This window comes from Helicoverpa zea, chromosome 23 (genome assembly GCF_022581195.2).
Source record: "Helicoverpa zea isolate HzStark_Cry1AcR chromosome 23, ilHelZeax1.1, whole genome shotgun sequence".
Classification (NCBI taxonomy): Eukaryota; Metazoa; Arthropoda; class Insecta; order Lepidoptera; family Noctuidae; genus Helicoverpa; species Helicoverpa zea.
Window position 1 is genome coordinate 369,007 of NC_061474.1, and position 13,197 is coordinate 382,203.

The window sequence follows — 13,197 nt, forward strand, 5'->3', positions numbered from 1 at the left end:
TACAACATTTCTATTTATAGAAATATGAACAAAATTAATATAATATGTTCCAATCTATTTCACTAAAACATCAGCTTAAGAGCTCAACTTATTAAAAGGGCCCTCTAACTTCCTAGTTTTAATTTTATTTTTTGAATTTTTACTCAGATTTAATTTCTCAAGCCATAAAATCTAGACTTAATCTAAATTCCCGACCCAATTCTTCTCTTAATACATATAACAATAAATGTGAAGTATTTATAATATGCGGGATGTGGCCGTTTCATATAATTTAATATAATATTCAAATGAAGTGCATGAGACGCCGCAGCTCGGAGCTGAATCCTAATCACGGATTATGAAGTCTTCAGGAATCTGCTCAATGTCAATATTGTGGGTTTTAGTGCTACTGAAGACTTGGAGTTCTTTGAAGTTTGCTTTATTTTTATTTTTATTTTGACCTATATATGTACATTATCCTGTGTTTTATAGGGGAGAGCCTCGCATATAACAGATTTTGTTGTTATTTTTTTCGCTTTTTTATTGATTAAACCTTGAGTTGTACTGAATGTGATTGATCTACAGTTTTTAATATTTCTGTCATTCATAATAAAATAATCTTAGGTCTGAAGTAAAACATTTCTGTGTTTTCACATTCAATTACTTTGAAATGTCCACCTACTGTACTGCTGTGATGGTTTATAGCTATAAATAGAAGATAGTTCAGCTTTCACGCGTCTTTACAGTTCGTCTTATATCTTCACGAAGGGCATAACAATAGAACAATGTCCTAAGTAAACGTTCCGATACGGAAACGGTTAAAAATACGGAAGCGAGCCGTGCCCGACCCGGACCCGGCCGCGGAACGCGTATTTCAACCGGCCTCTGTCAAATGCAAGGTATAATACTAAATTACTTAATGCATCGACCTATAAAAGATTTAACACACGCACACATACAACAAGCCACGCCCCCCTCAGCCGCGTACCCTTTGTTCTTACGCGCTCACACATGCGCAATCAGCGCCTACCACCCATGTGTGCGTTAAGGGGGGATGAAATACGCATCCAATTTTTCTTACTTACATTTTATTTATCGTCATTCCACCGTATTGGCGATTGAATTTTAGATTTTAACGATTATATTATGTTAAAAAAATACGTAACATTTTTTTTTTCTTTTCACCAAAGATAAGCTTTGATTTCTTAAATTGGTGCTATCTACTCTCTGAGGAATGAAGCTTTCGCTCAAAAATATATAGAAAAAAACCTCAATAAAGATAATTACGATCATTATTAAAAGTACAATTTGACGGGAATCAATTTTACCATTTCCATTACGACGACAATGGCGGAACGATTTCCCTTGTGCGCCCTCTTAAGTGGTGCGCGTGTGTGAGTGAGGGACCTGTTAGTGCGCGGGTGTGTGCGTGCGGCCTCGCTTAAATAGCGGCGCGGCGCGGCGACGGCAGCATTCGCTTTCCGCCGCTCGCGTCGGGAAGACGTGTCTCCGTTCAAACATGTCATAGCTTCTTACGTACTTCTCCTTCTTCTTCTTATAACGATACGTATCATGTATTTTCTAATGTAGGCAAAAAACTTGGTGCTCAATATTACAAATTAAAAGTATTTTTTATATACGGACTTTATGGCGACTTGTTATTAGGTTGTAGGATATATATATAGTATTTTTGGTACGGAAAGTGTGATAGGAGCAGCAAGATGAACTTCATCGGTAAGTTTCATGCATTTATAACCTCACTTCCTTATTTTATTTTAATTTCAGCTTTTATTTTTAACAATTTTTAACTTTTTTAATTTTCTCTTTGCTTTTTCTAAGCTTTAATTATTTTAAGTTGCCATTTTCTACAAACCATACTACATACTTTTTCATTTCATCCATAACCTTTTTTATTAATATTTCTGCTCACCATTACATAATAATACGAAGCTTTTTTCAGAGTTTTTCACGAATTCACGTCACGTACGCAACCTTTTGCAAATAATATAACCTAAAACATATAGCGGCCTACTTTATACCAAAATACTTTTTTTCCTGAAAAAAAAAACTTTCCTCTTTTACACATTTTGGTGTCAACGATCTTTGGAATAGCAAAAACTATTTTTAGGTCACACTCATTAACTTACTTTATATTTTACTGCAGTATTGTTCAATCAATAGAACAATAGGTATTCTGCCTATCCTTAAACCATACATTCACTAATGTATGTTCACCTACACCAACTTAACATTTCAAATAGGTCTATAAAAGCTCTTTTGAAACGTCAAGCAAGTTACACTCCAAGTTAAACATCAAAGTTAACTATACAAAATCAAACTTAACAAAATACCCTTACTTTTTGTATACTACCATCATCCGAACTATGGATTACAATAACCGATCCATCCTTTCTTTTAAAATTTAAACATTAACATTATAATCCACAGTTAGCACAGTGTAGTTTATAAAAACGATTAGTATTTTGTTAAGTTTTTTTGTAATCCACAGTTTCTCTAGATTCCTTAGTCCCCATAGCAGACTGGGACGATCCTGGGAGACTCTCAGCATAAACGTTGACCGAGTTCTTTCAAGGCCACTGGCATCGTGCCAACTAGGTTGCCAGCCCCCGAAATAGGTTGACAGAACTAACCTGAATATACTCTCTATATATATAAATAATTTAGCCGACTTACGGAATGTTGGGGACTTGAATAGTTTAGTTAAGTGTCGGATGGCCGATATGTCGGAAGCCGTTCAGATTTTAGGGATAGTTTTGAGTTGAAGTAGTTTGGGGGTCGGTCTCTTTGCATTGAATTAAGAGTTAACTATAAAGATAAAGGGATAAATATGCTTGAATTAAAGTGGTCTTAGCATACTTTATAATTACTAACTGGTTTTGCTTTTTGAGGATATGTCATATGTGAATACATTTCTTTCCCCTTTTTTTACCCAAATTCGTACGTCACAAAACTACAGAACCATTAACGGAATAAATAAAACCCAGCCTTCTAAACCAGTGTATTCGAAACGAGCACTAATGATTGGCCGAGTTTGTTCAGTCGGCTAAGCACGAGTGGTTCACGAGGCTTTCACTCAAATGTATAGCAACTGAAACTTCAGCGCAGTATGTGCTGAACTATTTACACAAATTTCACTCTAAACGAAATTACGCTTTAGTTCGTGAACGCGTTTTATTGTGAAATTGTTGGGATTTTGTTGAGAGTAATGTTAATCTATTTGAATTGAGTTTTTTCATTATTTTTTTTTTTGTTGGATTACTCAAAAATAATATTATTTATGGTTATGACATTGGCAATAGCTCAATTAGAAGTTAGTCTGCATAATTAAACATAAGAATAGTACTAGTACCTTAAGGTTGAGCTTGAAGATTTTTCCATTTAATATCTTACTCAAACTAATATAAATTCATATAAAAATCCTAGCTCCGCTGAGGTCTAATCACAGCCGTCGTTAACTCATAAAGCAATACAAAAGTTCATTTAAAAACTTCCTTCATGTTGAACTTGTCAAACACTGAACATAAACATCATCAAACGTTTCACATAAAAACGATTATGACGGGTCTACGGAGTTGGATAAAAAACTTTTCCGGCACGTAGCACTCGCTACATTCGTAGCAGCTACGCGCTACGTTACATTCGTAGCGGCTACGCGCTACGGAGCTACGCACGTAGCCGCAGTCCCGTAGCCAAGAATTTTCACATTAGAATAAAAATGATTGCTCTTTTGGGTCACGTGTTTTATTGTATGTAATATAAAATTGTGTGTATTCACGTTTTACACAACATTAATGAATACATTCATAAAGTTTATATTTAACACGATTTACATTTTATGTTGAAAAATTTACGATGTACAGAATTTTTAGTGTTACAGATGTTATGAGTTTGGTCAACATTTTATTTCAAATATTTATGATCTTAACCCCTTTCGATACTAAAAAGGCTTACAGAAGAAAGACCCGATATAACTACCCTTCTATAGCGTCAATCAAGAACTTCAATTGATCGAATAAACCTCAACAGAATAATTAAAGTTCCTCTCTGGAAACATTTCCGACTGACTACCTCCCTCCATGCATTACCGTTTGATCGGTTATGGTAATACCGACCGCTTGGACATAAAGCCGATACTCCCTGGTAAACTGAATTACCGTGCAGGGGCTAATCTAATGAGCAGGACGAGAGACTGGGGGGCTGAGGGGGGCTCAGGGTGGCTCAGGGTGGTTGGCTCACCGCCAGAGATAGTCAAGCTGCTTAATATTTTGTATAACTTGAACGTGCCTTGTATATTAAATGACGGTTATTCTTTCGCGAAATAAAATTATTTTTTCTTGGTCCAGTTGTGTGTTTAGTTGCTGGGGTTTAACTTGTCTGGGAATATTGCGGTTCTTAATTAAAAAAGCTGTAAGCTTGTAACTGTCATATGCAAGACGTTCTTACGAGAAAGTTATAAAACTAAAGTAAAAAAGAGTAAATAATTTTATTTGCTACATTTTACCTCTCAAATGAACGAAAGTTTTTGTCGTTGCTTCTGGAGCTCATCCGAACCCAAAGTTGAAATATTCATTCATTATTAAGGTATAACAGATGTTCTAATTAATAATAACTACTTTTTAACGGCCTTTTGCAGACGTTGCAAATATTTTAGATGTCCTATTATTTTGATGACTAAAATACAATATCATCCATCTTTCTAGTCATCCTCAACTATCCAGCTTAACTCAATACTTTCAAGGACAAAAACCTCCTAATACACAATAAAAAAAGAAAGCACAAAAACCAACTCCCTACTATTTCAGGCTGAAAACTTTTCTTAGTGAAACACGTAAAAGTTTTTTATAAAGCCTACTAAACCCTCCGTGAGACGTTCTTCCACAAATCTTAGGAACTTTTTAACGACAGAGGAAAAAATAGCACTCGCAAGTACCAGGCCATTATTGAACCATCTGTCTCCCTTACTTGTATACTGTGTGAGTAGGACAGATGTATACTCTAAGAGGGGCAGACTACAGACTAAATAGTCGGCCGATAGCTGGCCCGATGATAGGAAATCAATCTTTTTTTAAGAAATCGTGAATTCTTACAAAGTTTTTAGTTGGTCTGATACCGGCTAATACCTGATCGTTGTTATGTGCGCACTTTTGGTCGCCTGGTTACTGGGTTGAGGAGGTGAAATAAGGCAGTTGCTCCTTGTAAAACACTGGTACTCAGCTGCACCCAGTTAGACTGGAAGCTGACGTGTTATGAGCGCATTCCCATACATCTCCATACTTATCCAGCGTCCGATCAAACAGTCGGCCTACTAAAACTTTCCAGTGTGCGGCTCCTCTAAGCGAGTGGTGTGCTGACCAAACATACATCGTTATGCTTTTAGCCGGCCGCGGGATTATGTCTCCGTAATGTACTCGCTCTATGATCATGTCGGATTATTTTCTCGTAAAAGCCTGTATTTTTTCACTTATAAGGATTAGAGCACGTTATAATTTTTTATGTGAAGCTTTGAACGCAAATAACTGAGCAAAAAGTGGGCTGAGTAAATATTGCAGCGAAAATGGTTTTTGGTTTATATGTGGGCTCGAAAACCGATAGGTTTTGGAATAGAGAGAGGAAAATATTTTTCGTTGATTGAAAAGACTGGGCTCGACACAGAAATAGTAAAAAAAAACTGAAGTGCAATATGCAGTTACGTCCTTCAAAACTTGATAAATACATTTCCGCATTTCTTCTCAAGCAATATAAAACATGCATGAATTGGCAATTAAAATCATTTATTGCGTGCGTTTGGCAATCTTCGTCAACTGAGCGCAATTGCCAGTGTTGCCAACTGGCACTAAAGTGACACTTTAGTGCCGCTGCGATTGCTTCGACACTGTTAATTGATTCTCTAAGATTGAGTGGGTTTTATTAATATGGAATTGTGCATAGGTAATTAGCAGTAAACTATTGCTAAGATAGGATTAATTAATAGGTATATGGTGCATTAGAAGTTCTAATTACGGCAGAACACGGAATTATTCAACCGTCCTCCAACATAAACGGACGCATAAGAATGTGTTGTTTATTGAAGCTATTCCGCATACTTGGAGAGAATATAAAGCCTACAGCTTTCCGCAATATTTTTTTTATCTAACACTGAAGTAATTCATCAAATTGGCCCCGTAGTTTCTGAGATTCCCGTAGTATATGAGTGGTTTTCATATACATTTATAACAGAAATCATTTGGCTATACAGTTGATGAGTCATATAAATAGTACAAGTTACGCTGTATTAGCGATATAAAGTGGTTCTTGAGAACTTGTATATTAGGACCTACCTATTTGCGCTATCAAATCATTCACTAGTTACAATCTTACAACAGTTATGCATGAAGTTTCTCATCAAGTCAAATTGGAGCTCTTCAAGTAACGATCGGAGCTCTTGAGTGTTCCAGTTCTGGCTGATACAACAGTAAGATATTACTTAGATTGCTTCTAACATAAGGGTGCTATTGTACCTACATAGCTGGGCTAGTATATTTAGGCAATAATGTAATATAATAATCTCCTGGCTACCTGACCTGGTCAAGCCATAATGAAAGCCACTGGGTTTATAAGTGAGCTTTTGTACAATAATGTTCCTAAATTGAAGTAATATTCATTATTTTTCAAAATTCTAAAACACTTAAGTAAAGCTACGAGAAACACCGAGCCATCTTTGAATCTATACATATCACAGTTCAAGACAATATCCACACCCATTTAAAGAAAAATCTGTCATTAATCACCTAAGCAAAGACCATAAGCCTTTCAAAAACATAGGTTGTATAATCTTACTCTCCATAGTGTAATGAAGAGACTGCTCTACATGTCTACATGTGTACAATAGTTGTGCAAAATGTAAATGTTATTCTAGTAGTAATTGCGGCGGTTACCAAGCGAGATGAATCTCTAGATTTATTGTTATTGTGGTGTTATGGTGAACATGTGAGGTTAAATGTCACTTGCTTGCGGGTTTACTGGAAGTTTTAAATGTGAATTTAATATAAATGAACATATAATTAGTACAAACTGGACTGGTAAACAGTAGGTCCCGGCGGTCATATAAACATCTATGGTAGCCGTTACGGGTAGTCAGAAGCTAGTCAATCTGACAACCAGTCTTACCAAGGCGCATTGGGTTGCCCGGGCAACTGGGTTGAGGAGGCCAGATAGGCAGTCGCTGCTTGTAAAACACTGACCCCCAACGTAGGTGAGAAAAAGCTAGACAGATGATACAAATTCTGAAATCTATTATTAAAAGAGTATATAGTAAAGAGAGCTACTTCATTTATTTTTATTTACTTTCATAAGTGCTTGTAAAGTCCTAAGTAAAATAAATGATTAAACTTCAACTTTTTGACTTACAAGTAAACGATATAACAGCTATCAGATTGCCATAAACAGACAATTTGTAATACCTACATATACTTTAATATTTCAAATACCTTACGATAAAATAACCCGAAGTTTTTTTACAAACGAGCCGTCTGTCTAGTCAGTCAAGTCAATAACTCACGTAAATTCACGAGGCTCACGTCGAACGGAACGTCATTCGATCGCAAAAAATATTGACAACCAACAATATACCTTCTATCTTCGCGTGTTTGCCTTAAATAAAACCTCTAACAAACAGAAATAAACTCTATCCCACCGCAATAAAACCTAACTTTAATTGACAAGTAAATAATAAAAATACAGAACAAAATGAAATCTTATTTAATATAGCTGGCTTTGTACGGCGAACGTTCGGTTGTTTTTTATAACCGGTGGACCAAAAATCAATATTTGGGTCACGAGTAGGCCGAAATAGTTTTAAATTGTTGGAGCTTGTAGTACATAGCTACAGGCGGATGCGGGTTGCATATCGCGTTTGCAATACAGGCTGTATCGTGGCCACTAGATTTATTGTTTTACTCGACGTTTTATAATTGTTTTATGGCTAGAAATAAACCAGTTAGGTATTTAACGCGGAATAAATTAAAGTGCATATTATTTTCTTTCACCTTTTGCCAGTTTATGGCACTTCAGTCAGATGGTACAATACTATATTCCTATATTTTAGGGTAAATGTATACAATAGTTATTTTAATCCACTTCATCGAAGTTTATTATCACTACGTGAAACACTGTGGAAGTTAATTCCACAATATATTCCCCGTGAACTCGCGTGCGTCGCTCAGACCTCAGGAACTAGGCTGAGTACTAACATGCTAGTTGCGAACACTGCGGGGAAATAGCGCTGAATAAGTAATCACCTATTATTGTAAATGTGGGAAATAAGAGAATATAAATGGGAAGGGCAATGAACTAACGAGTAGTTCCGTATTTTATATAATAATACTATGTATAGCTAACATATAGTCTCGAACTGTTTTCGAAAATCTAATAGCCATTTACTATATCATATAGCCCGATGTCACTTAATAAGAGGCAATTCATATGATCTTTATATATTATAATAAACACCAGCCCCTCCAATTATCTAAATCTATGCGTACTTACTGCTACTTTAAGTAATAAAATGTAAACTATTAATAATTTGTAATTTGAACGAATATTTAAACACAAAAATAACTAATAGGTACCAACCTATTTTATAAAATAACAACAAAAGAAAGTTAAAAATAAATTATTTAAAACCTAAAAGTCGCGCAATAAGGTTGAACGCTCTGAACGTCTATTCGCATCAATCGCACCAACAGCCAAATATTGTATGAAGCTCGCGCAGTCACCGCGCCGCGAGTCGCGTCGAGGCGACCGTTGCACAAAAATGATCCTTATAGCGTGCGTGATTCAGTATTCACGCGCGGTGGCTTATTACCGTTTTTCATGTATAACTTTGGTGTTTCTTTACCGATTTAAATCATTCTTTTTTTAATTAATAGATAATACTGTTAACTATGTTTAATTAGTGTGAGTGAGAGTGTTATAAACGAAATAGTAGACAAATATAATCAGAAAGCTCCGAACTGCTAAGCTACCGAGAGTTTTACGTGTTATTGTGAGTGAACCATAAAAGATAGACATATGCTGCCATGGGATATTTTTTACATAATTTTATGAAGAATATTTCCGTCGTACATGGTTTCTGTGTAGCTGTAACCATTAAGGCTGCACACGCGACGGAAGCTTAAAAAATGGAGTAACTTCTCCCGTTTTCCCAACATTTACCTTCACTGCTCTGCTCCTATTGATCGTAGCGTGATGGAAAGTATCCTATAACCTGCCCAGGAGTATGAAGAATATTTGTGCCAAGTTTCATTAAAATCCGTCCAGTAGTTTTTGTTTCCATAACGAACATACAGACAGACAGACAGACAGACAAAAATTTTACTGATTGCATTTTTGGCATCAGTATCGATCACTAATCACCCTCTAATAGTTATTTTGGAAATATATTCAATGTACAGAATTGACCTCTCTACAGATTTATTATAAGTATAGATTAGGACCACTACGTATTTTTACTGCCCTTTAGAACATACTTCTGTAGAATAATGCCTGGTTAATAAAAACCTTTTTAATTCTCCCCGTATTACGTCACTAAACCTGGTCACTAGTGTCCAGTTCCCTAATCCATAAACTACATTTGAGATTACAAGTCGATGCAGATAGTAATCAGTATATCGCGCAAATGGCACGTCGTTATCTTAATTAATATCTTAATAAGCTATTATTAATGTCACAGCCTATATTATGTAATGTTGACTGCCTCGTTGGTCTAGTGGTCGCAAGCGCGGCTGCTGCACTCGAGGTCTCGGGTTCGATTCCCGGGTCGGGCCGAAATCGCTTTGTGGGTTTTCTTAAACTTTCACAAAGCAGCCCGTAGTCTGGAAGTTGGTGATTGATTCACCCGCGCATCGGAGAGCACGTAAATGTCGGTCCTGCGCCTGATCTCTTTCCGGTCGTGTCGGATTGCCGTCCCATCGGGTTATGAGAGTGAAGGAATAGGGAGTGCACTTGTGTCTGCGCAAATGCTTGTGCACTATAATATGTCCTGCGCAGCTGGCTGATCTCCTTAAGTGAGAACAGCCGCCGTGGCCGAAATCGGCCGTGGACGCCACTCACTATGTAATGTTACCAATATTAATATTAATAATCCTAAAGCTTGATTTATGTAGGCTAAGTAGGTGGTACGAATTTAATTTATATTTGAGTTGTCACCTGCCTAGCCTTTTCCCAACTATGTTAGAGTCAGATTTCTGTCTAACTAGATGCAGCTGAGTACCAGTATTTTAAATGAAGCCAATCCATGCCTCCCCTTGAACCCGGTTACCTTCCGGGCTACCTATTGGGTAAGGCTGGTTATCAGGATTTCTGGCTTCTGACTACCCGTAATGACAGCTGGGATTCACAAATTTAAATTTCGAATCACGGTGTAACTCGTCATGACATGATGATAACTCAATCACGAGCCGACAGCGCCAAGCGTTGCTTATGATCGAGCAACTCATGTGGCTGTAACATAGCAACTAGCTCCCAACGAGCTGAAAACTGAAAATAACAAAAATGATATTAGGTAATATATTTCAGCCAAAATGAAAAACCTTTACAAGCAAGTCTACACATGTAGTTTACAACTAACTAGGTATAAAGTATATATAGTGAAGACTGGCGCGTCGTCGAAAACTTTTAATTAAGTAAAAAGCCGTGTGTGCCCGCGGCGAGGGGTGGGGGGGGACTACAGGAGATACCGCGGGAATTTAACAACACAGATTCATGTACTTTCAGTAAAAAAAAATAAACTATTTGTTCAGTGTTTCACGCTAGTTATTTTGTCCTCCGTGGTTTCACACTATGTACTCACATAACTTTTGTAAGTTACACGAAGAATCTTTTGAAACTTTTTGATTTTTACGGCCATGTTAAACTGTAGTATACACGTGGAATACATAATTTACTTCTATCTGATTCTATCTATGCACACCTCATATAACCTCACATAACCACACTTAGCCTTAACGTTTCCAAAATAACTCGCCATCCAGAAAACTATTTTGCCAGTGACTGGCAAACATCAGTCCACATCTATTCTACCACGCTAGTACTAAATCCTTGTTTGTTGTAAATTAAAAAACCATCCTTCCTCCCCCACCCTCGCCTCTTCAGCTCAGCAGATTAATGAAGTGTGTTCCGTCTTCCTGTAAGAGGTTCACTCAAACTATTCTGAAATTCTACTTATTTGGACCCGTGACGAGCTTGTATGAGAATTTTCTTAAGCGTGGCAAAAGTTTGTTACAAATATTATGTACGTTTTCATTGGTCTTCTGTAAGATATAAGCTTTTTATACCTGTTGTCAGACTTCAAAAAGCCAGCAGCAGCCTATTTCAATATAAATATTGTTCAAAAAAAATCGTACTCATAAATCTATTATTTTTAGGCAAAATTCGCAACGTTCAGTTCGCGATTACAAACTATCAATAAATAAAAGTCAAAAGCTGAAAAAGGGTAATCTTTCATATTATTTTTACATAGCCTGTAGCCTGTAATAAATCAGCCTAAAATATCACAGATTTATACCAACGGTACCAAACAGACTATTTATGATACACTATTAGTACTAAAACAGGCAACTAAATATAGTCTCATTACTCGAAGCACGCGATTTCTAGTAACCTGATATCTGTTCCAATAATTCACTTGTAAACCGTTTAGCTTGATTGAACAATAATTACTTATTCTTAGAAAATAGTAACGTTTTCGAAGCCTTACAAACGCCAGAAGTATACATTGATATACGCTTAACCTCATTTTACATTGTCTACTTAACTAAGTTAAGTTAGTTATAAGTTACATAAGTTAAAGTTTCTCTGTCTAAAACTGTCTTTCGAAGTGCATTCGACAATAATAAACATAAGTTTACATTGATGTCTACGGCAGATGTCTACGAAACTTGCCTGGCTACGACACTGCTACGACAGTACTACGACAATGCTACGACAAAGCTACGGCGTAGTGCTACGATACACGTACTACGAAGTTAATCAGTTATTACTGATATGTTTTGCAGATACAATGCAGTGCCTTTAAAAAAAAGTTATATAGTAAAAATGGCTATATGCTATTGTTAAAAAATAAATTATATTCAAAGCTTCAATTTCAAACCAGAACATTTATTATAGTACACCACATTCACTAAAAAAAGTAATCTCTTTTATGTTTATTCATATAAAAAAAAAACGAAAAAACATACAAAATTTTATTTGAAAAGTATAATTCACATCATTGCACAAATCCCCAATTTTCAAACAGCAATCGATACAAATATAAATTATTCTCGATATCTATTCGGAGAAGTAGGTTACAGTGTTGCCACGCTGAAATAATAGCTTGTTTGCCGGCATTATTTATGTTGGCAACCCTGATTGTATCGCGCGATGTATTAATATTGCTATCTAACGGTCTGTTGGTCTGTTTGTGTGCTGAAGAGAATATTACAATGTATGTTTTGAGATATTGGAAAAAATTGCACTTTAGAGTTGTATAAAAGTTCTGTTTTGAGCTAAAAATATAGTAGTTTTGGGAAAGGAATACTTTTGCTGTGCTCATCAGGGTCCATAGCTGTGACTATCATTTTATATATTCCACCTTATGTACATTCATCATCATCATCATCATCAGCCTATCGCAGTCCACTGCTGGACGTAGGCCTCTCCAAGTGCACGCCACTGAGATCGATTTTCGGCTGCTATGTACATTATGGAATGCAATAAACGATATGATATGATAATTATGTGCACTGCTGGCTGTCCCGTTTTTTACTCATCAAGTGAGTTCATAAACTATTACAAATAATTTAATTCAATTAAGTTTTTTTTATTTGGATCAGGCATCTAAGGCCCATAGAAAAATACAATACATAAATATTATAACATTAAAACATACACTAATACTTACATATTTTATATAAATAACTTAAAACTAATTCAATTCTTAATTATCAATAACTTAATTCAATTAATGGAAAACTTGAACTATGATGACTATCTATCTATAATCTATCATATATATCTATAATATATCTATCTATAATGACTAACTAACCCAGATATACATAAAATGAACACTTATTTGTATAGTTGTAGTTACAAGTCACGCATAAAAAAAACAACAAGCTACATCATTATATCAATAGAATATATAATTTCTTTTATAAACGAGAAATGTTTGTTCAA

At 35.8% G+C, this 13,197-nt stretch overlaps 1 protein-coding gene across 2 annotated transcripts in view; it reads left to right on the forward strand.

Annotated features, from left to right (window-relative positions):
• LOC124641949 (complexin) overlaps window positions 1–13,197 on the forward strand; it is a 302,550-nt gene that overhangs the window by 261,717 nt on the left and 27,636 nt on the right. The window contains exon 1 of one of the 2 annotated variants that reach the window (XM_047180217.1): window positions 1,474–1,713. The exons of the other annotated variant lie outside the window; for it this stretch is intronic. Within the exon in view, the coding sequence (XP_047036173.1) occupies window positions 1,701–1,713 (13 nt within the window). The 5' untranslated portion in view covers window positions 1,474–1,700. Of the gene's footprint in view, window positions 1–1,473; window positions 1,714–13,197 lie in introns of those variants that run through there. 2 annotated transcript variants of the gene reach the window in all.